The 27148-nt window shown below is 55.4% G+C and overlaps 1 protein-coding gene across 1 annotated transcript in view; it reads right to left on the reverse strand.

Moving 5' to 3' along the window:
* Ahrr (aryl-hydrocarbon receptor repressor) overlaps positions 1 to 27148 on the reverse strand; it is an 89525-nt gene that overhangs the window by 6201 nt on the left and 56176 nt on the right. Inside the window, exons 6-9 of the mRNA XM_042695258.1 lie at positions 16345 to 16434; positions 7777 to 7906; positions 6713 to 6846; positions 3376 to 3563 (exon numbers count right to left, since the gene is read on the reverse strand). Of these exons, the coding sequence (XP_042551192.1) occupies positions 3376 to 3563; positions 6713 to 6846; positions 7777 to 7906; positions 16345 to 16434 (542 nt within the window). The remainder of the gene's footprint in view (positions 1 to 3375; positions 3564 to 6712; positions 6847 to 7776; positions 7907 to 16344; positions 16435 to 27148) is intronic.

Genomic DNA, 27148 nt, shown 5'->3' on the forward strand with positions numbered 1-27148 from the left:
GTGTAGGCACAGGTGTGTGTGAGGAGGCACAGGTGTGTGTGTGTGGAGGCACAGGTGTGTGTGGAGGCACAGGTGTGTGTGTGGAGGCACAGGTGTGTGTGGAGGCACAGGTGTGTGTGGAGGCACAGGTGTGTGTGTGGAGGCACAGGTGTGTGTGGAGGCACAGGTGTGTGTGTAGGCACAGGTGTGTGTGTGGAGGCACAGGTGTGTGTGGAGGCACAGGTGTGTGTGTGGAGGCACAGGTGTGTGTGTGGAGGCACAGGTGTGTGTGGAGGCACAGGTGTGTGTGGAGGCACAGGTGTGTGTGTGTAGGCACAGGTGTGTGTGGAGGCACAGGTGTGTGTGTGGAGGCACAGGTGTGTGGAGGAGGCACAGGTGTGTGTGTGTAGGCACAGGTGTGTGTGTGGAGGCACAGGTGTGTGTGTGGAGGCACAGGTGTGTGTGTAGGCACAGGTGTGTGTGGAGGCACAGGTGTGTGTGTGGAGGCACAGGTGTGTGTGTGGAGGCACAGGTGTGTGTGTGGAGGCACAGGTGTGTGTGGAGGAGGCACAGGTGTGTGTGGAGGCACAGGTGTGTGTGACGAGGCACAGGTGTGTGTGGAGGAGGCACAGGTGTGTGTGGAGGCACAGGTGTGTGTGGAGGCACAGGTGTGTGTGGAGGCACAGGTGTGTGTGTGGAGGCACAGGTGTGTGTGGAGGCACAGGTGTGTGTGTAGGCACAGGTGTGTGTGTGGAGGCACAGGTGTGTGTGGAGGCACAGGTGTGTGTGTGGAGGCACAGGTGTGTGTGTGGAGGCACAGGTGTGTGTGGAGGCACAGGTGTGTGTGGAGGCACAGGTGTGTGTGTGTAGGCACAGGTGTGTGTGGAGGCACAGGTGTGTGTGTGGAGGCACAGGTGTGTGTGGAGGAGGCACAGGTGTGTGTGTGGAGGAGGCACAGGTGTGTGTGTGGAGGCACAGGTGTGTGTGTGGAGGCACAGGTGTGTGTGAGGAGGCACAGGTGTGTGTGTAGGCACAGGTGTGTGTGTGGAGGCACAGGTGTGTGTGTGGAGGCACAGGTGTGTGTGTGGAGGCACAGGTGTGTGTGAGGAGGCACAGGTGTGTGTGTAGGCACAGGTGTGTGTGTGGAGGCACAGGTGTGTGTGTGGAGGCACAGGTGTGTGTGTGGAGGCACAGGTGTGTGTGAGGAGGCACAGGTGTGTGTGTAGGCACAGGTGTGTGTGTGGAGGCACAGGTGTGTGTGGAGGCACAGGTGTGTGTGTGGAGGCACAGGTGTGTGTGTGGAGGCACAGGTGTGTGTGGAGGAGGCACAGGTGTGTGTGTGGAGGCACAGGTGTGTGTGGAGGCACAGGTGTGTGTGTGGAGGCACAGGTGTGTGTGTGGAGGCACAGGTGTGTGTGTGGAGGCACAGGTGTGTGTGGAGGCACAGGTATGTGTGTGGAGGCACAGGTGTGTGTGTGGAGGCACAGGTGTGTGGAGGAGGCACAGGTGTGTGTGTGGAGGCACAGGTGTGTGTGTGGAGGCACAGGTGTGTGGAGGAGGCACAGGTGTGTGTGTGGAGGCACAGGTGTGTGTGTGGAGGCACAGGTGTGTGTGAGGAGGCACAGGTGTGTGAGGAGGCACAGGTGTGTGTGAGGAGGCACAGGTGTGTGTGACGAGGCACAGGTGTGTGTGGAGGAGGCACAGGTGTGTGTGGAGGCACAGGTGTGTGTGGAGGCACAGGTGTGTGTGGAGGCACAGGTGTGTGTGGAGGCACAGGTGTGTGGAGGAGGCACAGGTGTGTGTGGAGGCACAGGTGTGTGGAGGCACAGGTGTGTGTGTGGAGGCACAGGTGTGTGTGGAGGCACAGGTGTGTGTGTGGAGGCACAGGTGTGTGTGGAGGAGGCACAGGTGTGTGTGGAGGAGACACAGGTGTGTGTGTGTAGGCACAGGTGTGTGTGGAGGCACAGGAGTGAAGCTGGAAAAAGGTCTCCCACAATCCAAGGGGGAAAGTCAGAAGTCAGTCTCCTAGCCCAGCCCACAATCCAAGGGGGAAAGTCAGAAGTCAGCCTCCTAGCCCAGCCCACAATCCAAGGGGGAAAGTCAGAAGTCAGCCTCCTAGCCCAGCCCACAATCCAAAGGGGAAAGTCAGAAGTCAGCCTCCTAGCCCAGCCCACAATCCAAGGGGGAAAGTCAGAAGTCAGCCTCCTAGCCCAGCCCACAATCCAAAGGGGAAAGTCAGAAGTCAGCCTCCTAGCCCAGCCCACAATCCAAGGGGGAAAGTCAGAAGTCAGCCTCCTAGCCCAGCCCCCTGCCCCAGCCCACAATCCAAGGGGAAAAGTCAGAAGTCAGCCTCCTAGCCCAGCCCACAATCCAAGGGGGAAAGTCAGAAGTCAGCCTCCTAGCCCAGCCCACAATCCAAGGGGGAAAGTCAGAAGTCAGCCTCCTATCCCAGCCCACAATCCAAGGGGGAAAGTCAGAAGTCAGCCTCCTAGCCCAGCCCACAATCCAAGGGGGAAAGTCAGAAGTCAGCCTCCTAGCCCAGCCCCCTGCCCCAGCCCACAATCCAAGGGGGAAAGTCAGAAGTCAGCCTCCTAGCCCAGCCCCCTGCCCCAGCCCACAATCCAAGGGGGAAAGTCAGAAGTCAGCCTCCTAGCCCAGCCCACAATCCAAAGGGGAAAGTCAGAAGTCAGCCTCCTAGCCCAGCCCACAATCCAAGGGGGAAAGTCAGAAGTCAGCCTCCTAGCCCAGCCCCCTGCCCCAGCCCACAATCCAAGGGGGAAAGTCAGAAGTCAGCCTCCTAGCCCAGCCCACAATCCAAAGGGGAAAGTCAGAAGTCAGCCTCCTAGCCCAGCCCACAATCCAAGGGGGAAAGTCAGAAGTCAGCCTCCTAGCCCAGCCCCCTGCCCCAGCCCCCCACTGAACTCTCTCTATGTAGTGGAAAATCTGTCTACAGGCTCCCAGGAAACCCATTCATGCATTACAGATAAGACCCATTCTCCCCCAAAATAACACCAAGTGTTTTGTGCTTCTGAAATGCTGAGAAAAGTCTGGCAAGAAAATCAGGTGGGAAGAGGCAGAGACACAACCAGAGACACAGCCATGACCTGACCTGAGGGACACCCTGGATCCCTCCAGTGTGCATGTGCTCTGGGTGAGAGCGTGCACAGCCCAGGGTGACGACCAGAGAGCTGCTTCCCGGGGGCGTGTCTCTGTACTGGGGCAGCTTCAGACCCACGAAAGCCAGAGGCGTGTGGTGCAGTCTTCGACAGACATTTGAAAGCACCTTTTCCTATCAGTTGTCACACACATGCCAACCTTCGTGTGTATGACATGCTAGAAGAAAGCAACAACAGAAACAGAAACGCACAGTGTGTCAGCACGTGGCAGTCTGCTTACCTTGGGTCCATGTCTGACCTGTGCTTCACCCTCAGGAATGTGCTGCCCCTTCTCATCTCTGCCACGGGAGGTAAAATGACCGGCATCACAGTGCAGAAGAGTGACAGCCGAGCGGGCAGCACCGCACCTGACGGTGCCTTCTTCTTCTGTCCAAACAGGAACTTCAGCTTCCCTTGGAACTGCATCGTCTGGCATTTTGGAGACAGAAAGGCAGATTGCTCTGGACGCACACCTATGGGTCAGCGCACCCCAGGCCTGTGCCCACACCTGCCCAGGTCCCTTTGCAGTCTGTGCTACCTTCTGTGGGCAATGTATTTGCATGTGTGTACACTTGGGCTTCGTGTGTGTGTGTGTGTGTGTGTGTGTGTGTGTGTATACGCCAACACAGGTGCACATGAACATATGGTGGAGATGATCTCTCAGGAAGATTTCTTTTAAATGCATGATTCCCAAATTGTCACTTTCATAATGATAAGACTTAGAGACAACTTAATTTTATTCAACTAGCATCTATCCTGGGAGTAAAAAAAAAAAGCAAATGCCAGGCACCAGGGGCTCACACCTGTAATCCTAGCTAGGCAGGAGTCTGAGATTGGAGAAGAGTGGTTGAAAGCCAGCCTGAGCAGGAAAGTCTGTGAGACTCTGATCTCCAATAGAAACCACCAGAAAACTGGAAGTGGCACTGTGGCTCAAGTGGTAGAGTGCTCACTTTGAGGCCCAGAGTTCAAGCCCCACGACCAATAACAACAACAAAATCTGAACCAGCAACTATCTTATGAATTTGTAATAAAAGACGTCGTTCTAAAGGGGAATGCTGATGAGCTCCTGAGTCAGCTCCAAGCGCCTATGCTGCGGGATGAGCTCACCACGTGACCCCAGAGCCTTTCCTGGCCCCTTCCCCTCCCTCCACCCAGAGTTTACTAAACAAACAAAGTTTGTGCCAGGCACACGCTTGGCGTGGCGCCTGGGAGCAATGGTGCACCAGGGAATACCTGACGTCCTTCCCCCTGGAGGAAGCAACTCCCGGTCTGTGGTGTTTGCCAATCTCTTTGATGTGACTGTTTCTGCCATGGCTGATCTCACTTTACGGACCTAACTTCAACCAGATACAAAATTGCTACAATGTTAATACCTGGCCTCAAGCAGCATGTGTCCAGACTGGGGTAGGAGGACCCAGTGAAGTCTCGGAGCTCTGTGACTCCTGCCAGTCCTGACCACTTGGTATGGAGTAACACCGGCCCGACACTTGCTCTTTCCTAACAGGAAATCTTAGCTTCAATCTTAGCTTCAAACTACACCCTCTCCTGAGTGTTTGTTTCAGTTTCATTCTAAGCTATATTCCAATCTCTTCTCAATCGCACAGTGAGATCCCTCCAATTATTCCAATGTCCATAGAATGTTGAATAAGATGTTACACACATAAGAGCCTAGGCCCTAAATAAAACATGACCAACGCTGTCCACAGAGACAGCAGGTCGGGGTGGGGCAGAGCAAAAAAGCGGCCTCTTGCTGTGAGCTGCAGGACGGACCCTCCAATAAACAGGGAGGCTGGACTCCTTGTCTCCCGGGGACCTGGGGGTCCAATAACTATTGCAGCTAAACTACACTTGTTAGACGTTGATGGCCCTGAAAGATAGAGATGTGGATTCTCTTTAATATGGGTCTAGATCCTTCTTTGTGCTTGAACTCAGGGCTTCTTCCTCTGAGTTTTGGCTCACATCTGGCACTGTGTCATTCCAATCACACATCCAGTCCAGACGTGGATTTAATGGAAGTGATTAGCAGAATGAACTGCAGGGAGGGGTCAGCTCCCACCTCTGCTAGATGCCCACGACACCACACCATGTGCTGCCGCGTGAGCGGGTGCCGGGGGGCCCGTGTGGAGGCCAGGGCAGGGGCCGGCAGGGTGTGCTTCTGTGTGACGCAGAGCCACAGCAAAGATGCCCAGAGCAGGCCTGGCCGTGAGGGGAGGAGCGGTTCATTATCACACTTGCTTTTCTGAAGACCTGACTTGTATGATATACACTTCATGTTTTTACTGTTTAAAACGTCTCTTAACACAAAACAAAGCCGGTGAGGAAGCTGAGGAGCATGTGATCTCATGCCCACGCCTGGCAAGGGCACCTCGCCAGCTAACCGGAGGCTCGAGGGGAGGGGCCTGAGTCAGGATCAGGAGGTAAGACCTGGGCAGCGCAGGGTGACGCAGGGTGTCAGACATCCCAGGCCAGTGTAGGGAGCAGCTCACAGAGGCTGCCATCAAGCTGGGCGAGGCAGGGGATGGGGAGACTCCTGAGCTGTGCACAGACAAAGGGGCATGGCTGGCCCTCTGCAGGCGTCAGCCCAGCGTCTCCAGGACTCATCCACCGGGTTTGAGGCTCCTCGCTTTAGAAATGCTTCCTGGGGCTGTGCAGACACCAGGGCTTGACCTCTGGACCCACGGTCCAGATGTGGGAGCCAGAGCCTTTACGATCCACGGGTCACAGGATGGGCAGGCAATCCACAGGACTGCTGTCCCAGGGAGAGAGGGGATTTCCAGGGCTCCCGGCACAGTGGAGGAGACGAAGCCCCAGGACAGTAGGTCCAGGAGGAGGATAGGAACGGGATCTCAGATCAGGTAGAGGGTGGCAGGGACAACACAGAGTGGTCACCGAAGCTCACAGTCAAAGGTTTGCATCAGGCTGGTAAGGTTGCCTGAGAGCCTGGGCCTCGAGGGGACCAGGGGCCGGGCCTCGGGAGCAACTGGGGCCCCGGGCCTGCAGGCTGAGGCTCTGCTATGTTCCTCCCCTTTCCATGCAGAACTGGGGAGGGAAACGTCCAACAGGAAAAGTGGAAGGCCAGGTGCTGTGTGTGAGCAAGGTGCCCAGGCAGGAGCCCAGGCTGCAGCCACGGTCAGCCCTGGTGGGGGCCTGTGCCCCTCCGGCCTGTGCTGCTGTGGACGCTGCGGGACGCGGATGGAAGAGGCTGTCACGGAAAGCTACCGCTAACCCCAATGAAACACTTGCTGAGTTCTTAAATACTTTTTTTTTTTTTCATTTCTCTGATCTGTGACAGGTTTCCCAAGTTTTCAAGTCCCAGTGCTGCTAGCATGTGTGCTTGAGCTGTGACCAGAACTCAGCCTCAGCCAGCCCGGGCGTGACAGCCTCCCTCTCACGGGGGCTCAGCCTCCGCCAGCCCCTCTCACGGGGGCTCAGCCTCCGCCAGCCCCTCTCACGGGGGCTCAGCCTCCGCCAGCCTCTCTCACGGGGGCTCAGCCTCCGCCAGCCTCCCTCTCACACAGTGGAGATGCTCCAGTGTCCAGGAGCCTCTGCTGAGGCCTGTCCAGGGGTTGCCAACTCACCAGAAAGCCAGAGGTGTTGTCCAGCAAGCAGCGCACGCGACAGACAAAGCAACGTGTCAGGAAAGCAGCGTACTCCGGGGGCACGCCCGTGCCTTCTTCCTGGGCCCTGAGCAGCTTTCCCGGCATGATGTCATCTGCCAAGTCAGTGCGGGTGGTGGCAGGGAGGCCAGGAGGTGGTGGCCGTGGGGAGACATAACCATAGGAGGAGCAGGTGGTGAGTGGCTATGAAGCATGAAGCAGACCAGCACCTGGCCTACGGTACCACTCACCCAACGGCTCAGCGAAAAGCACTGCTTTCAGAACTGCTGCCTGTGTGCATACGGACCCATTGCTTAGCCCTGTTCCATGAGGATGGTAGAAACTTCTCCGAGAGTTTCTTTCTGTGAAGGAACTAGGAAGAGCTCTCTGCACAGCCCCAGGTAGCGCCCAGGGCCACCTCTGCCCCCCAGCCACCTGCTGGGGCAGCTTGCACACGTGGTCAGAGACAATGGACAAAGGACAACCACCCCAAGACAACACTTTGGAGGGATTTTTTAGATAAATTTTGAGCCTTGGGGAGTTTTGAAGTGACGCGTGAGCACTGGACATGCAGGCCCCATGGGCTGATCTTCAACGCCAGCCAAGGCCCAAGCGCTGCAGGCTCTGCCCCACCCAGCAGTACTGGACGGTGGGGGAGAGTTTGAGAAGTGGGCCTAGCGGGAGGCCTTGGCCTCGGGGATGCTCCTCTGAGGGGACAGGGTGACCCCAGCCCTTTTCCCTCCCTTTCTTTTGCACCCTGTCATGGGGTAAGAAGCTCTCTCCACCAGGGACTTGGTCATGGTGTTCTGTTTCCCATTGGAAGCAATGGGCCAACCCTGACATCCTGGGCCAAAGCCTCCAAGACCTTTTCTCATTACACTGAGCACCCTGAGTCTGTCCTAGTGATGCCAGGAGACAACCAGAAAATGAAAGCCCCCAGAGCCCTCCCAGAGCCGCAACAGCCGCCTGGAGGAGGGCTGTGGATGTGGGGGGAGGAGGCCTGCAGGAAAAGTGAAATCCAGAGAGGAGAGGGGAGACGCGCCCACCTGTCTTGGGGAGTGGTGGCTGCGTGCGCGTGGCCTGCAGGGGGTCCATGGCCCAGTGCAGCTGCTGGCAGAAGTCCTGGCGGTCATCCACGTGGATATAGTCATAAATGTTCTGATGCATTACATCTGTCTAAAATATCAAAACACAGTTCTTTTAGCCGTAGCCCCGATTTGCTCTGGTAAGGACTGTGGAACCTCGCCGTCTGTCTGTCAAAAGCAAGTCACAGCTATGAAGAGCTGTGTCCTGTGGGGAGGCAGGCTCTGTGTTGGCCTTGACCGTGAGCTCACCGTGGAAGGACATGGCCGCACGAGCCACGCAGCACTCCTGCAGCCATGGCTCAAGGCCAGGTGCGCTCTTATAGTCCCAAGAGTCACCGACACCTGGGATACCTGCTTTCCTGAGGCCGCTCTGGATCTTGAAGTCTTGGCTGTCTATCATTACATGTCTCAAGACCCCCTGCCTCATGCCTTGACCTGCCCATTCCAAGGGCTTTGAGGACGACCAACTCAGACCTCTCTGTTCCTCGGATGGTCCACTTCCTCAGAAGGGCTGGAAGCTAGCCTTGCGGGCACCGCGTCCGGGCGGGAGGCTGCCATCTGGTGGCAGTGGAGGCCCTGGGCTCCGTAAACTCCCTCAGAGGCCCAGCCCAGGGGTCTGATGCCCTCCACTTTCTCAGAATGAAACCCTTTTTCATTCTGAATTAGGCTGGGTAGCCAACAGTTGGGCAGGCTTCAAAACAGGTTCATCTCTAGTGAAAATCATTCCCAAGTGATCATTACAGCGACAGAAGATTCTTCTAGAAGGGAGAACATTCCTTTAGGAATCAGCACCTTAGAAAGGGCGCCCGCTGAGAATGTAACTCATGAGCTCCTCTGTGCTGAGCGAGCTCTGCTGCTGCTTCCCAGAATCTTTGCTGAGCTCCTCTGTGCTGAGCGAGCTCTGCTGCTGCTTCCCAGAATCTTTGCTGTTGCTTATAGTGCTGTGGTTAAGCTCCACAGGACCACATGTGTCACACAGACGCGTTTCGCAGGAGGCAGCACAGGCGTGTGGCCCATCAGGAGAGGAAGAAGTGGTTAGAGCCCAGGGAACAGGCAGAGACGAGGCCCAGTGTGGTGCTGTTACCCAGGGCCTGGGCTCTGCGCACTGGGCATCAGAACCCCTCAGGCGCCCTTCTGGTCCCTGAACTGCGATCCATGCCCTTCTCCACTGGTTGAACTGTACTCTGAAGGAGTACCAAGATCTGGGGGCTCTGCCATCAAGACTAGACTGGAAATGTCTCATCTTTCTGGGGTCGCGTTCTGCCCGTGCACGCCTCCCCCCTCCCACCGGGCACTTCCTATGGTACTTTGTCTTTTGATACAGTTCATGTTACAGTGTCACCGCCTGGAATGGGGCCTCGGTGGTAGCTGACCTTCCCACTGCTGCCGGGCACTCACACACGGTGGTGTAGCGTGCACTCACACACGGTGGTGCAGAGGGCACTCACACACGGTGGTGCAGCGTGCACTCACACACGGTGGTGTACACTCACACACGGTGGTGTGCACTCACACACGGTGGTGCAGAGGGCACTCACACACGGTGGTGTAGCGTGCACTCACACACGGTGGTGCAGAGGGCACTCACACACGGTGGTGCAGCGTGCACTCACACACGGTGGTGTACACTCACACACGGTGGTGTGCACTCACACACGGTGGTGCAGAGGGCACTCACACACGGTGGTGCAGCGTGCACTCACACACGGTGGTGTACACTCACACACAGTGGTGTGCACTCACACACGGTGGTGCAGCATGCACTCACACACGGTGGTGTACACTCACACACGGTGGTGCAGAGGGCACTCACACACGGTGGTGCAGAGGGCACTCACACACGGTGGTGTGCACTCACACACGGTGGTGCAGCGTGCACTCACACACGGTGGTGTACACTCACACACGGTGGTGTGCACTCACACACGGTGGTGCAGCATGCACTCACACACGGTGGTGTACACTCACACACGGTGGTGCAGAGGGCACTCACACACGGTGGTGTAGCGTGCACTCACACACGGTGGTGCAGAGGGCACTCACACACGGTGGTGTGCACTCACACACGGTGGTGCAGAGGGCACTCACACACGGTGGTGTACACTCACACACGGTGGTGTGCACTCACACACGGTGGTGCAGCGTGCACTCACACACGGTGGTGTACACTCACACACGGTGGTGTACACTCACACACGGTGGTGTGCACTCACACACGGTGGTGCAGCGTGCACTCACACACGGTGGTGTGCACTCACACACGGTGGTGCAGAGGGCACTCACACACGGTGGTGCAGCGTGCACTCACACACGGTGGTGTGCACTCACACACGGTGGTGCAGCGTGCACTCACACACGGTGGTGTGCACTCACACACGGTGGTGCAGCGTGCACTCACACACGGTGGTGTGCACTCACACACGGTGGTGCAGAGGGCACTCACACACGGTGGTGCAGCGTGCACTCACACACGGTGGTGCAGAGGGCACTCATACACGGTGGTGCAGCGTGCACTCACACACGGTGGTGTACACTCACACACGGTGGTGTGCACTCACACACGGTGGTGCAGCATGCACTCACACACGGTGGTGTACACTCACACACGGTGGTGCAGAGGGCACTCACACACGGTGGTGCAGAGGGCACTCACACACGGTGGTGTGCACTCACACACGGTGGTGTGCACTCACACACGGTGGTGCAGCGTGCACTCACACACGGTGGTGTGCACTCACACACGGTGGTGCAGCGTGCACTCACACACGGTGGTGTACACTCACACACGGTGGTGTGCACTCACACATGGTGGTGCAGAGGGCACTCACACACGGTGGTGTGCACTCACACACGGTGGTGCAGCATGCACTCACACACGGTGGTGTACACTCACACACGGTGGTGTGCACTCACACACGGTGGTGCAGCGTGCACTCACACACGGTGGTGCAGAGGGCACTCACACACGGTGGTGCAGCGTGCACTCACACACGGTGGTGTGCACTCACACACGGTGGTGCAGCGTGCACTCACACATGGTGGTGTGCACTCACACACGGTGGTGCAGCGTGCACTCACACACGGTGGTGTGCACTCACACACGGTGGTGCAGCGTGCACTCACACACGGTGGTGTGCACTCACACACGGTGGTGCAGCGTGCACTCACACACGGTGGTGTACACTCACACATGGTGGTGCAGAGGGCACTCACACACGGTGGTGCAGCGTGCACTCACACACGGTGGTGTGCACTCACACATGGTGGTGCAGCATGCACTCACACACGGTGGTGTACACTCACACACGGTGGTGCAGCGTGCACTCACACACGGTGGTGCAGCGTGCACTCACACACGGTGGTGTGCACTCACACACGGTGGTGTGCACTCACACACGGTGGTGCAGCATGCACTCACACACGGTGGTGTAGCGTACACTCACACACGGTGGTGCAGCGTGCACTCACACACGGTGGTGCAGAGGGCACTCACACACGGTGGTGCAGCGTGCACTCACACACGGTGGTGCAGCGTGCACTCACACACGGTGGTGTGCACTCACACACAGTGGTGCAGCGTGCACTCACACACGGTGGTGCAGCGTGCACTCACACACGGTGGTGTGCACTCACACACGGTGGTGCAGCATGCACTCACACACGGTGGTGCAGCGTGCACTCACACACGGTGGTGTACACTCACACACGGTGGTGTGCACTCACACACGGTGGTGCAGCATGCACTCACACACGGTGGTGTAGCGTGCACTCACACACGGTGGTGTGCACTCACACACGGTGGTGCAGCGTGCACTCACACACGGTGGTGTAGCGTGCACTCACACACGGTGGTGTGCACTCACACACGGTGGTGTGCACTCACACACGGTGGTGCAGCGTGCACTCACACACGGTGGTGCAGAGGGCACTCACACACGGTGGTGCAGAGGGCACTCACACACGGTGGTGTGCACTCTCACACGGTGGTGCAGGGTGCACTCACACACGGTGGTGTGCACTCACACACGGTGGTGCAGCGTGCACTCACACACGGTGGTGCAGCGTGCACTCACACACGGTGGTGTGCACTCACACACGGTGGTGTGCACTCACACACGGTGGTGCAGCGTGCACTCACACACGGTGGTGTGCACTCACACACGGTGGTGCAGCGTGCACTCACACACGGTGGTGTGCACTCACACACGGTGGTGTGCACTCACACACGGTGGTGTAGCGTGCACTCACACACGGTGGTGTGCACTCACACACGGTGGTGCAGCGTGCACTCACACACGGTGGTGCAGCGTGCACTCACACACGGTGGTGTGCACTCACACACGGTGGTGCAGCATGCACTCACACACGGTGGTGTACACTCACACACGGTGGTGCAGAGGGCACTCACACACGGTGGTGCAGCGTGCACTCACACACGGTGGTGTGCACTCACACACGGTGGTGCAGCATGCACTCACACATGGTGGTGTGCACTCACACACGGTGGTGCAGCGTGCACTCACACACGGTGGTGTGCACTCACACACGGTGGTGCAGCGTGCACTCACACACGGTGGTGTGCACTCACACACGGTGGTGCAGCGTGCACTCACACACGGTGGTGTACACTCACACACGGTGGTGCAGAGGGCACTCACACACGGTGGTGCAGCGTGCACTCACACACGGTGGTGTGCACTCACACACGGTGGTGCAGCATGCACTCACACACGGTGGTGTACACTCACACACGGTGGTGCAGAGGGCACTCACACACGGTGGTGTGCACTCACACACGGTGGTGCAGCGTGCACTCACACACGGTGGTGCAGCGTGCACTCACACACGGTGGTGTGCACTCACACACGGTGGTGTGCACTCACACACGGTGGTGCAGCATGCACTCACACACGGTGGTGTAGCGTACACTCACACACGGTGGTGCAGCGTGCACTCACACACGGTGGTGCAGAGGGCACTCACACACGGTGGTGCAGCGTGCACTCACGGTGGTGCAGCGTGCACTCACACACGGTGGTGTGCACTCACACACGGTGGTGCAGCGTGCACTCACACACGGTGGTGCAGCGTGCACTCACACACGGTGGTGTGCACTCACACACGGTGGTGCAGCATGCACTCACACACGGTGGTGCAGCGTGCACTCACACACGGTGGTGTACACTCACACACGGTGGTGTGCACTCACACACGGTGGTGCAGCATGCACTCACACACGGTGGTGTAGCGTGCACTCACACACGGTGGTGTGCACTCACACACGGTGGTGCAGCGTGCACTCACACACGGTGGTGTAGCGTGCACTCACACACGGTGGTGTGCACTCACACACGGTGGTGTGCACTCACACACGGTGGTGCAGCGTGCACTCACACACGGTGGTGCAGAGGGCACTCACACACGGTGGTGTGCACTCTCACACGGTGGTGCAGGGTGCACTCACACACGGTGGTGTGCACTCACACACGGTGGTGCAGCGTGCACTCACACACGGTGGTGTGCACTCACACACGGTGGTGTGCACTCACACACGGTGGTGCAGCGTGCACTCACACACGGTGGTGTGCACTCACACACGGTGGTGCAGCGTGCACTCACACACGGTGGTGTGCACTCACACACGGTGGTTTGCACTCACACACGGTGGTGTAGCGTGCACTCACACACGGTGGTGTGCACTCACACACGGTGGTGCAGCGTGCACTCACACACGGTGGTGTGCACTCACACACGGTGGTGCAGCGTGCACTCACACACGGTGGTGTAGCGTGCACTCACACACGGTGGTGCAGCGTGCACTCACACACGGTGGTGTGCACTCACACACGGTGGTGTGCACTCACACACGGTGGTGTGCACTGACACACGGTGGTGTGCACTCACACACGGTGGTGCAGCGTGCACTCACACACGGTGGTGCAGTGTGCCTCAGCTCCTTCACATTTTCACCAACATATGGCACTGTTTGTTCTTTTTGTTTTAGCCATCCTGGTAGGGGTGCAGTGGCTTCTTACTAAGGCTTTCGTCTGCATGTAATGCAGGCAAGCAAGAAAGCTATTGGCGTGTAGGTGTACATTTGTGGGTGTGCCTGTGTGCATGCCTGTGTGCTGCGGGGCTGTCTCCGGATCCCTCGGGCGGTCCTTCTCACTTGTTCCCCATTAGCTCTGGGCTGAGACCACTGAGCTACACTTGAGAACTCTTTCTTCATAGGTTCCCTGACTGCTCTGCTAGCTTCTAGCAATCTCTGTCTTCCAGCTGGTATTATTCTGAGGATGGTGTGAAGGAGACAGGATCTCCTTGGATCCAGATCACGCAGCGTGTGTTCACAAGGCCGCTTTCCCTCCGCCTCATCCCAGAGATGGCTGTCAGTGAGCCTTGATCAGGGCTGGATCTGCCGGCCTCACACAGTCTGACATGGAATCACCAGAAGCTCTGGTCTGCCGACTCCACGCCTCCTGCCCCCTTCTCTTTTCCTTAGCGTTTGTGTGTCTGTGGATATTTTAGGGTGCTCGATTTTTGTTATAATTGCATCAGCTCTCTAAACTGATCTGAAGACAGCTGATGTGCCCGTGGTTATCGGGGGTCTTGCAGACACGGCACATCTCCCGTGTGTCTGGATTGGCAGTGTATTATGTGGGGAAGTGCTGTGTGTCTCTTTTGGGCTCATTGCTCAGAATTCCATGTTCTTAATCCTGCGGCAGATGTTATTGTCCCTCCACAGCTTCAATTAGAGAACTCCTGGAGCTCACTCCACACCTTCTCGTGAGTGACTCCAAGCTTTGCCCCTCTGGAGCCTCCTTCAGAGCCTCATCCATCTCCACATACCCTGCTTAGTTAGTGAAAGGAGTTTGGGTTTACCTAAATGTCCATCTGCCCCGTGGGGCGGGTGGCAGGGGGACCAGCAGAGCAGGTGGACCTAGCAAGGCCATGCGATAGCTTTAAAGATGGTGAAATTTGGTATTTTAGGTTGTGGAAACAAATTCTCATGTTAAAATAGCTAGCACTGCAAGTCTGAGCACCTGTGTCCTTCCTGGGGACATCAGGAGAAGTAATTGAGAGTGAAGTACCAGAACAGGGAAAGAACCACACATAGCTAATCAGGTGACCCTGTCTCCAGCAGGCAAAGCCTGGTCTGGGCTTTGAACCACCATTTGTGGCAATCAAAACAAGGGCACTGACATCTTCTACACACTGGATATCTAGCAAGTGCCTTTTTATCTTTTCCTTCTATATTACTAGAGTATGAAATCAGGGCTTCAAATCTTGGTAGGAAGGTGCTTAACCACTTGAGCCATGCTCCATTTTTTTCCTCTGGTTGTTTTTGAGGTAGAGTCTTGCTTTCTTTTTCTCTGGAGACGGTCTGGATGGTAAGCCTCCTATTAACCCTCCTGGTCATAGCTGGACTGACAGGTGTACAACACCAAACAGCTTTTTTGGTTGAGATGGAGTCTCTCAAACGCCCCTTACATGTGTCCTCAGGCTGACCTGGATCTGTGGTCCTCTCAGCAGCCCAGGTAGCTAGGATTATAGGCATTAGCCATTGCACATGGTGTTTTACTTTTTTTGTGCAAAAAATGTGTATGTGTCTACTAATCTTGCCTGCAGAGTCAGTCTTCTCAGACCAAGCTGGTATGCTCAGGGAGACTGTGAGGGAACGGGTAATTTCCTCAGTAAATAAACACCAGAGGCATAAAACACACACATAAAGCCCACGGCCTTGCTTGGGCTAGGACAGCAAGGGACTGGCTCTGGCCTTTCCAGGAGGCATTTGGCACAGGACGCTCATGGAAACGAAACAGAGGCCGTTTTCACGTGTTGGTGAAATAGTTTGCATCAACTAGAAGCAATGCCTGAGTTAATGGTATTTGGAAATACTTTACAATAAAGGCAAAGCTGCTTTATACTTCTAACATTTGGAGGGGAATAATGGAGCACTAAGGAAATAATAGCAAGTTCCGACTTAGAGTCAAGCTCTCTGCATAGCTCTCCTCCCCAGACCCAGCACCAAGCCCATTCCCTTTGGGCTAAAAGGAGAAGACCGTGACGCCTGCAGACTCCTGGGTCACACCATGCCTGTGCTGACTATGTGGAGGAAGGAAAATGACCTCTTCTGGATTCTGACCCTCCTTTGATCTATGACCAAAGGAGATGGTGTCAAAGGTGGTCTATTTTAGGTGCAAGCCTAACTATCTCGCAAGGTACTCGGTATCTGCAGTCTAAGACATGGGATACACACAGGACGGCACTGTCCATAGAATTCTGAGTGCGTGAAGTCCAAGACAGAGTCATATCCCACCCAGAAGCATCTAGATCATTGAGTGTGCACAGAAACTGTACAGTGCCCTGCTGTGGGTACAGCTGGACTGTGGACAGCTGCAAGACATATTTAAAGCTCCGTGATTTGGAAAGCTTGATGTCAGATCTTCTTAAGCCTGGAGGACAGCATATGTGTGTGAAGGTGAAGGAACCTAGCGTTCAATGCACTGAAAGGCTTTTCTGCTCTATTACCTGGTGGAAGCCCAGATAGTCCATGATTGTTGCTGAAGCGTAGAAGATCATCCCTTCTGCACTTACCACCAGCGCAAAGCCATTGAGAGACTAGGAAAAAACAAGAACACGAAGGTGAGTTACCTAAAATGCTAAAAGTGATGTTCTGTGTGAACTTGGAGCAGCCTGCCTGCGGCCACATCAAGCACCCACCTCTAATTTATTCCTACTTCATAACAGGCCCATACCAGCAAGTCACAGAGGAAGGGGGTCATGACTTCAAGGTTAAAAATTGTGCCAGGTGCCGGTGGCTCCCGCCTGTCATCCTGGCTACTCAGGAGGCTGAGATCTGAGGATCGCAGTTCAAAGCCAGCCTGGGCAGGAGAGTCTGTGAGAATCTTATCTCCAATAAACTCCAATAAACCACCAGAAAACTGGAAGTGGTGCTGTGGCACAAGTGGTAGAGCGCTCGCCTTGAGCTGAAGAGCTGAGGGACAGCGCCCAGGCCCAGAGTTCAAGCTCTAATAATTATAAAATGTGTGTTTTTGCCAGGAGCTGGTGGCTCATACCAGTTACACTAGCTATTCAGTAGGCTGAGTTCTGAGGATCCTGGTTTGAAGTCAGCTGGAGTAGGATAATCCATGAGACTCTTATCTCCAAGTATCCACCAAAAAGCCAGAAGTGGGGCTGTGACTCCAATGGTAGAGCTCTTGCCTCGAACAAAAAAAGCTCAGGTCGTGCCCGGGTTCTGAGTTTAAAGTAGCGCACATGCACATATACGTACATGTACGTGTTCCCAAACCTAGTTTTTTTAATTGACAGAAACATTTGAATAAATTTTTGAAACTGATTTTACAGAGTAAGAGTTGTGCCTAGTACACACATGAAAATGTATCCTAGGTGACCACTGATAATCACCAGCAAATGTAAACTAAAACCACAGGAAAATAGTATTTCACACATGCCAACACAGGTTAAATCAAAGGCCAGATCGCCCAGGAGTGTGAATGTGGGAACGAACCACTCCACCAATATGAATCTGTCCTCAGTTCCCTGAAAAAGTAAACAGAGAAGTGACCATTGTTTCAGAGATGAAAATGGTGATTATTCTTCTTGATTGTGACCCATTGCGTATGTGCATGTGTATCATTATCACACTTCCACAAACATGCACAAATGTTATGTTAATAAAATCTCACACTTAGTATTTACCCAGGTAAGACAGGTATGTGCACAAAAGTATATAAGCAAAGCACTCCCAACAGCTGTGTTCATAATAATCCAAATTTAGAAAATACCCACCAATTGGACAATTACACAATGAAAATATGTAAATTAGAACAAAACTATTGATCAAATGAAAATGTGACTAAATATCCAAAATGTGTTAAGTAAAGGCAACTAGACAGAAAGAATATAAAGTACAAGAACATCTACAGTGACAAATGTCAGAAAGCGGTTCCCTGAGGGTCACAGAGGGGAAGTAGGAAAAAGACTTCTATACAAACCAATTTACAACTTGAATAAAGTATTCTGAAATACAGCTTCTTAAGCCGGGCACCGGCGGCTCACACTTGTCATCCTAGCTACTCAGGAAGCTGAGATCTGAGGATCACAGTTCAAAGCCAGGCAGGGCTCGAGTGATAGAGTGCTAACCTTGAGCACAAAAAATCTCAAGGACAGCACTCAGGCCCTGAGTTTAAGCCCCAGAACAGGCACAAAATATAAATAAAAACTGAAATAATATTATCACTGTGGAAAATAAAGTGTTTGGGACCCAGATGGTTCAGGAGGGTAGGAGGCACGGCTGATTCAGATACAAACCAGAAATTCCACAACAGTTCTCGAATGACCTTCCTCTGCAGGACCTTGGAAAGACCTGCACCCACTTCCTATCTGCTCTTAAGGTAACCTCCCCAGATGTCTTGGAGAAGAAAGCTCCAGGGTGAGGAGGACGCACATGGGAATCTAGATTTTATGGAGTCGTGCAGCTCTAGCGGCAGCCCTAGAACCAAAAGAGGGGGGACCCTGTACAGCTTGTCGAACACTACAGCTGGCTCTTCACCCAGCCGCAGCTACCGCCTCCTCCTCCCCCTCCTCCTCCCTTCCTGCTCCTCTCCGTCCTCCCCCTCCTCCTCCTCACATAGTCTGCCACTTAGTCCAGGTTTGTAAAGGTGAAATGTGTCCTGTTTAACCTTTCGTCCACCAGAAAGTCCTAGAGCAACCAACCAGGTTTGTGCCTGGCATATTAACTCCTGCACAGTCCCACTGGTGAGCAAGGAATGAGAGTCCAGCGTCTACTTGGAACATCTCAGGGGCCGTGTGCAAGTCTGCACCCAGGTTCCTACCTCACGAGGCTCTGTCCCCAACAAGTCCCAGTTCTGGGAAGGAAGGGGGGACCGTGGGACTTTCACGATTGTGTGCTGATATCATTGAACAAAAGGCCAAACTAGTCACTTGTGCTGACCCACAGAGGAAACGGCTCTCTTCCTGACAGTGCCAAAGCAATGCTAGACTAGGAGCAGCGGCCCAGGAGTGTGGGGAGCCTGTCCCCCGGCATCCACCGCCGTGACGCCTGCTCCACAGTGAGCTTGGAAGGTAATTTCCTGCGGCCGCGGCCAACACTGTGGAGGTGAAAGGCTTTCTCCTCCCACCTCCTCCGTCCGGGGGGTTTGTTCTTGGAGGGCTTCTCTAGCGCTCCTTGGTGATACTTGTGACCAGGCTGCAGTCAGACCCCTGGGGACTCATGTTTCTCCCACACATTGTACCAAGACAGAGCGTCTTCCAATGACAGCTTACTTTTAAATTACTTTTTAATTAAACTGGGCGCTGGAGGCTCACGCCTATCATCCTAGCTATTCAGGGGGCTGAGATCTGAAGATCCCAGTTCAAAGCCAGCCCGGGCAGGAAAGCCCGTGAGACTCTGATCTCCAATGAACCACCAGAAAACCGGAAGTGGCACTGTGGCTCAAGTGATAGAGCGCTTTCCTTGAGCCAAAGAGCTGAGGGACAGTGCCCAGGCCCAGAGTTCAAGCCCCACGGCCGACAAAAAAAAAAAAAAAAGTTTTAGAAGTTGTGACAAAATATCAAAGACATAATCTTCCTCCTTTTGAGTACACAGGCCAGCAGCCATCACCAAGGTCTTTAGAACCCTTCACTTCCCCATTTAACACCAAGGCTGCTGATGCCCTTCCCCACCACACTTCCATTCAACCTCTGCCTCTGTTAGTCTGACTCCTCCTGAACCTGCTAATGGTCCGCACGGCCTCCCCCCTGTAACTGGCATAATGCCTTCAGGGGTTCTCCATACTGCAGCATGCGTGAGACTTTCCTTCCTTTTGTTCCCTCCATCCCTCACTCCCGGCAGCCAGCATCTTACTTTCCACTTCGGCAAGTCCCACTTTTTAGATTCCACATGTAAATGAGATCCTGCAGTGATTTTATTTTGGTCTTGCTTGTTTACTATAGTCCCAACTATGATGTTACAATGGCAGGACTTCCTGTCACGATTGTAGTCCCTTGTATGTAAGTACATCTTAAACACCTTCATCAGGTAAGGAACACTTGGGCAGGATCGTGTCTGGCTGCAGGTTCTATGAGTGCAGAGTACGGACTTCACGTCCTTTGAGTGGTGGAATTACAGTAGTGAGGTTGGTGGATCATGTTGAGTTCTGTCTTCTTAGTCTTTGGAAGAACCTCCATACGGGTTTCCACAACGGCTGTATCAGTTCACACAAGTCTCCACTCTTCTTTGTGATGGCAGCATTCTTACTGGGGTGAGATGCTGTGGTCTGGGTGTACACTTCTCCAATGAACAGTGATTTGAGCATGTCTTTATATACCTCATGGCCACTTCATATTTTCCGACACCATCTCTCCAGGTCCTTGCTCATTTTTAACCAGGCATTTGTTTTCTTGCTACTGAGTCTCTTGTGTATTTTAGATGTTGACTCCTCCTCAGATGCATGGTTTGCAAATGTTTCCTTCTACTCTGCAGACTGTCTCTTCACTTCTGACTGATCACGCTGTGAAGAAGGTTTTTAGTTTGATAATGCCCTATTGGGCTATTTTGTGTCCCCTCACCCAGTGCTGAGCTTGAACTCAGGGCTGAGCACTGTCTCTGAGCCTTTGTGCACAAGGCTAGCACACTAAAGCTTGAGCCATAGCTCCACTTCCAGCTTTCAGTGGTTAAAAGAGTTTCATAGACTCTTACTCTGCTTAGGCTGGCTTTGAACTGTGAGCTTCAGATCTCAGTCTCCTCAGTAGATAAGATTCCAGGTGTGAGCCACTGACAAGCATCTATTTTGCCTTTTTATTTGCTTACCAATTAATAAATAGTAAATGTGGTATCCCTCGGGGTTAAGGAATGCTGTGTGGGGGTGAGAGCAAGCAGGGGAAGCTTCCGGAAGCAAGAGCTGTGAAGGAAGGTACTTAGCTCTTCTCAAGATTCAGAATCTTGCTGTGAGGCTTGGCCCTCAAAACTTTTATGAAAAGAAGCCGGCATCCAGCACTGTCAACCTGCACTAACGGCTGCTCTCCCTACACCGACTTCCAGGACTTCCCCGTGGGAAATCCTGGAGTGCTTGTCTTGCCAGCATTTGATCCAGTGAAGAAGATCCACACGGGTGGCAGCAGCCGGCATTTTCAACCCTGTGCTCAGCATTACCAGGTGATGAGTCCTGGGCTAGTTTGTGATAGGAGAACACAGTGATTAACAAGTGCACGGTCAGGAAAGCCTGTGTGTCCAGCACCCATGGGGACCAGCGATGGGCCCACCATTCGCCACAGTCAGGAGCTAGTGGCTCTGTCCCAGAATGAGAGGGTTCCAAACCACCAAAGCACCTCCACGATCTGCCCCTGGCTGCTGTCCATGCCACTCCTGAGCCCTGAGCCTCTGCCCCTGGGACCTGGTACCCAGGCAGAGACCGGCATGAGGCGGGAGAGTCAGAACACAAGACCTCACTCTGCCAGCAGAGTCTCGCGGCATGTCCCACAGCCGGTCACGCAAGAACCTGGTCACAGAACCAGGACACATGGGAGAGTCTGCAGAGTCCGGTGCATTCCACGGGGGCAGGGTGGTCCACAGGGGCCTTCCCTCTTCAGGGGAGCTACAGGCGTGCACCTGGCTGAGCCAGGGTGGGGGTCCTCCCCCCTGGAACCCCAAACCCTCACCTCCCTCTCAGAGCCAAGCCGCCCGGCCTGCATGGGCTGCCCCAGCCCGACGGTTGCCACATACTGAAGATGCCCTACTATTAATAGTTCAAAGAAATGTTCAAGACATGAGTGTATAAAGTGGCTTCTTAAAAAAGATTTTATGAGATCAGTCACAAGCAAAAACAAGGCAGATTTTTTTAAGACCATAAAATGCTGTTTGTGGAATCATATGGATTTAATATCAGATTGACTTTTTTGGTCCAAACCATCATGCCAAGTTCTTTTACAGATGTGGAGCCATCTTTCAAGTACGCATCATGAATGCTGGTTGGTTTTCTCTCCCCCTCTCTCTTTTTAATCCTGAAACTTTTCTTTTTCTCCCCACCCCCAGCATGAGACATGGAAAATGAGATCACTTTTCCAAGTGGAAAAGAATTTGGCCCTGAGATTATGGCTGCTCCTTTTCAAAAGGGGGGAAATCACATCTATGTTTAAATACTGCCACCTGTCATGAGGGGCTGGTCAGGGAAAGCAAGGGGGAGAGGTCAGCATGAGGGTCAGTGATCAGCATACTTGGGGATCAATAGTTAGAACATGTGTTAGTCAGTGGTCAGCACACGTGTGTGTCAGTAGTCTGCAGACATGAGGATCAGTAGTTAGCATGCAGGAGGGTCAGTGGTGAGGGTCTGTGGTCAGTATAGGGGAAAGGCAGTGGTCACAATAGGTGATGGCCATTGGCAATTCAGGTGAGGGTCTGTGGTCAGCACAGGTGTCAGGGCCAGTGGCTGGCCTGAGTGAAGGCTAGCAGTCTATACAAGCTGAAGTCAGAGGTCTGTGCAGGCCAGGCCTGGTGGCCATGGCAGTGGTCAGTGGTCTGCTGCCCTCTCTCCCTGCCCATCCAAGAGGCATGAGGCCAGCACTTGGAGGGGCTGGGCTTGCCCTGGCACAGCTCTGAATGCCCTGATTCCCTCCAGTCCCATGGCAGAAAAGTAGCTAGCAACCACTTCAAAGATTATTTTTGTCAAGGTCTCAGAAGAGGGAAAAAAAGGCGGGGGGGGGGCACAATTCTCTCCAGCCGCTCTCACGCCTCCTCCTTGGCCCAGCGACAGACCAGTTGGCGCAAGTTGCTCCCCGGGGAGCAGTTGTCACAGCAACCGCTCAGCAGCCGGCCATGTAGTCACGCGAGCCGCGGCCTGGGCAGGCGCAGGGGCAGCTGGCTGGACCTCCTGGAGCCAGATCACTCGAGGAGCCACCGCCTGGGTCCTGTGTGCGTGCAAGCAGCAGCCTGCCGGGGAGAGCGTGGCTGGCTGTATACACATCCCAGAGAGCACGTTCAGCCTGAGTGTCTACAGGGCAGCAACAGCACTTGGAAATGGCTCCTAAAGAAGTGTAGACACTGGCCACAGAGAGTGGGCGTGGAGGGCTTGGCACCTGCTCAGCTCTGGCCGGGAGATGACCGGGTCACCTGCTCAGCTCCGGCCGGTAAAATGCCCATGTCTACCTGCTTGTTCTTCCACTTGAGAAGTTTGAGCTGTAATCTGGCTCAGGTGCTAATGCTGAGTTGGGGCCCTGACAGTGTCCTGATTCAGACCTGACACGGTGAAGACTCCGCCTCCAAAGCCTCCTGAGCAGACCTGACACGGTGAAGACTCCACCTCCAAAGCCCTCCTCCCTCACAGAGTGTGCTGCTGCTTCAACGTTGGTAACACAGCTACCTCAGCATCAGTACTCAGTAGAGACTCTACTGGCATCATGGGGCCTGGCCACCTGAACACACTGGCCTGAGCCCGTAGCCCAGGGGCAGGGGTGGTACTGGTGGGTTCTGATGGTGACACCACTGGGGCCCAGTGGGCCAAGCTCACTGGTCAGAAGCTGATGATCTGAGGCTAACAGCAGAAACTCAGAAGCTGGTGGTGGGCAGTCAGGCTGGTGGTGGTGAGGCCTAGTGATCCAAAGCCAGAGGGGCTCATTCAACCCCAGACACCTGACCCCTCCAGAGGGACCAAGAGCGGTGCCCTGGGGCCAGGGGTGGCAGACTGCACCCCGTTAATGGTGTGGTGTAGTGGCTCCCATTGGGTGTGTCCCCAGGGTGGGCCTCCTAGCTGTGTCCACCTGGAGGCCACGGTTAAGCCAGACCATCACTCTTGGACACAACCTCTGCTGTGAAGACCTTGAAGGGGAAGGATGTGTATTCCAGAGTGTGTGCGGACGGGGTGTGGGGCCAGCTGTAAGACACACAGGCAATGACACCGGAATGGGGTTTCTCTGGTCCACAAGACTCAGGAGAAAGCAGGAAACCCTGAGCCAGAAGATGGAGCAAGCATTTCCAGCTCCTGTTCATCAAAAGTTCTCAGAACGCCAGGGCAAGCATAGGCCCCGGCCTCGGAAGGCTGCCGCCTTCCGGCTGTGGGGCATCATCCCTTCTACCCAAAGTCAAAGACAGAGGGAGGGGTAGGATGTGCTTTCTTTTTTTTGTCGGTTGTGGGGCTTGAACTCTGGGCCTGGGCGCTGTCCCTCAGCTCTTCAGTTCAAGGCGAGCGCTCTACCACTTGAGCTACAGCACCACTTCCAGTTTTCTAGTGGTTTATTGGAGATAGGAGTCTCACGTTCTCCCCTGCCCGGGCTGGCTTTGAACCGCGATCCTCAGATCTCAGCCTCCTGAGTAGCTGGGATTACAGGTGTGAGCCACCAGTGCCTGGCAGGATGTGCTTTCTTATCCAGTGGCACTGAGGTGCCCTACGGGCCCTGTGCCTCTCTCGGAGCCCAAGGGCCCAGGCCTACGGAAAGCACACTCCACTTGCTCATGCCTAGGCCAGAAAGTTCCTCGTCTCTGGGATCCTCTATTCCAGCCTCTGCCACATCTCAGGGACTGGAATCCCCACGTGACGAGCTACACAGCCCCTGCACACCAGAGAGCCCTGATCTCCCGTGTCACCTCCTCCATACCTGACAGCCCTGACCTCCTGTGTCACCTCCTCCACACCGGACAGCCCTGACCTCCTGTGTCACCTCCACACCTGACAGCCCTGACCTCCTGTGTCACCTCCTCCACACCTGAGAGCCCTGACCTCCTGTGTCACCTCCACACCTGACAGCCCTGACCTCCTGTGTCACCTCCACACCTGAGAGCCCTGACCTCCTGTGTCACCTCCTCCACACCTGAGAGCCCTGACCTCCTGTGTCACCTCCTCCACACCTGACAGCCCTGACCTCCTGTGTCACCTCCTCCACACCTGACAGCCCTGACCTCCTCTGTCACCTCCACACCTGAGAGCCCTGACCTCCTGTGTCACCTCCTCCACACCTGACAGCCCTGACCTCCTGTGTCACCTCCTCCACACCTGACAGCCCTGACCTCCTGTGTCACCTCCACACCTGACAGCCCTGACCTCCTGTGTCACCTCCTCCACACCTGACAGCCCTGACCTCCTGCGTCACCTCCACACCTGACAGCCCTGACCTCCTGTGTCACTTCCTCCACACCTGAAAACCCTGACCCCTGTGTCATCCGAGGATGTCCCAGTGTCTGACCCCTGTGTCATCCGAGGATGTCCCAGTGTCTGACCCCTGTGTCATCCGAGGATGTCCCAGTGTCTGACCCCTGTGTCATCCGAGGATGTCCCAGTGTCTGACCCCTGTGTCACCTCAGGCCTTGGTGGAGTCCCCCCAGCAGGAAGAGCTTTGCCGCAGGTGGCCGTCCATCTGCGACACTGCAGACTGCAGAATGGTGAGCTAAAGCCATCTTTATTCTTTATGAGCCCTGTTCCATGGCATTCTTTATGGCAACAGTGAGTGGACGGTGCCGAGACCCTGTTGTACACATCCTGCTGCAGAGAACAAGCTATCATATGTGACAAGCCTCTTTAACCCCTTCTCAGCCATTCTGCAAATAGGCCTTGTGTGATGTGTGATCTGAGAGCTAATATTAGCCACAACAATTGGAACAAATGTTAAAAAGCCAATGTCCCTCGTATCAAATGAACTCAGTTGTTCTTGGCAAATGAGGACCAGTGAGATTGATAGAGTTTACGAACTTGTTATTCCATAAATTCTGGCAGTATGGAGAGACATGGTGCCTTGTATTTCTGACATAGCTCACACTCAACTCGGCTGCTCCACCTTCTGTCAGGGCCTACCTGGCATCCAGGCACGGGCCCCCTCTGGCACACCCTTGCGGCCCTACACCACTTGCCTACATCCTGGCTCTGCTGGAGAATCCTCTAGAGAGAGCCAGCCAGAGTCCCAGGATGTCTGCAAACACCCCTAGTCCCAGCAGCCAGCCCTTAGGCCACGTAGCCTGTCTCTAGCCCCTGGGATCAGGCCCCATTTTGTACTCTGTGAAAGACAGCGAGGAAAGCAGCTGCGCCCACTGCCTCCTCGTTAGGATCAGTGCCTTGACCCCACTAGTCACGGCACCTCCCCACAGCTTCATTCTGGCCTTGGTGACGTGGCTCCCGGCTGACACAAGTCCCCACTACCCAGTCCCCAGAGGCTGTGAGATTTGAAACCAGAGCCCCCAAGACTGGGCCCAGAGGGTGCCTCCGGCCCGTCGGCAGCCCTTCCGACAACCAGGCCCTGCCTGTGTGGGCAGAGCGCCTGCAGCTCGGGGCCGTGTGTGGAGTCCTGAGCAAGGCTGGGTCTGGCCCTGTCTCAGGAGCCAGGGCTGGATGGCAGGTGATCCTTGAAGGATGTTGGAGCCTGAACTTCCACTGCCGCCCTGCGTGTGCGGGGCACAGTCTCCTCTGCCAATAGGAGCAGTGCGGACGGCAGGCGTTTGTGAAAGAATCCAGGAACGCACCACCAGCCTCTCTCGGCTTCTCCCCTTCTCATCTACGCTAGGCTCCCAGAGCTGCTGCACAGACCGGCACTGCAGCCAGGGGGCGGCCCTCAGATAAGCACTTTCCTCCAGGCTCTGTGCTACCATTGCGCGGCAGGGATGAAGGGAACAGGACACACACCCACTTTCCAGTGGAGACAACACCAGCACTCAGAGGCAGCCAGGAGAGACTGCAGGGGAGGAGGGGGAGGTCCTGAGGAGAGACTGCAGGGGAGAGGGGGAGGTCCTGAGGAGAAACTGCAGGGGAGAGGGGGGAGGTCCTGAGGAGAGACTGCAGGGGAGAGGGGGGGAGGTCCTGAGGAGAGACTGCAGGGGAGAGGGGGGAGATCCTGAGGAGAGACTGCAGGGGAGAGGGGGGGAGGTCCTGAGGAGAGACTGCAGGGGAGAGGGGGGAGACCCTGGGGAGAGACTGCAGGGGAGAGGGGGGAGACCCTGAGGAGAGACTGCAGGGGAGAGGGGGGGAGGTCCTGAGGAGAGACTGCAGGGGAGAGGGGGGAGACCCTGGGGAGAGACTGCAGGGGAGAGGGGGGAGACCCTGAGGAGAGACTGCAGGGGAGAGGGGGGAGGTCCTGAGGAGAGACTGCAGGGGAGAGGGGGGAGGTCCTGAGGAGAGACTGCAGGGGAGAGGGGGGAGACCCTGGGGAGAGACTGCAGGGGAGAGGGGGGAGGTCCTGAGGAGAGACTGCAGGGGAGAGGGGGGAGACCCTGAGGAGAGACTGCAGGGGAGAGGGGGGAGGTCCTGGGGAGAGACTGCAGGGGAGAGGGGGGAGACCCTGGAGAGAGACTGCAGGGGAGAGGGGGGAGGTCCTGAGGAGAGACTGCAGGGGAGAGGGG

Source organism: Dipodomys spectabilis, unplaced genomic scaffold (assembly GCF_019054845.1).
Source record: "Dipodomys spectabilis isolate Male_0828 unplaced genomic scaffold, ASM1905484v1 ptg000179l, whole genome shotgun sequence".
Lineage (NCBI taxonomy): Eukaryota > Metazoa > Chordata > Mammalia > Rodentia > Heteromyidae > Dipodomys > Dipodomys spectabilis.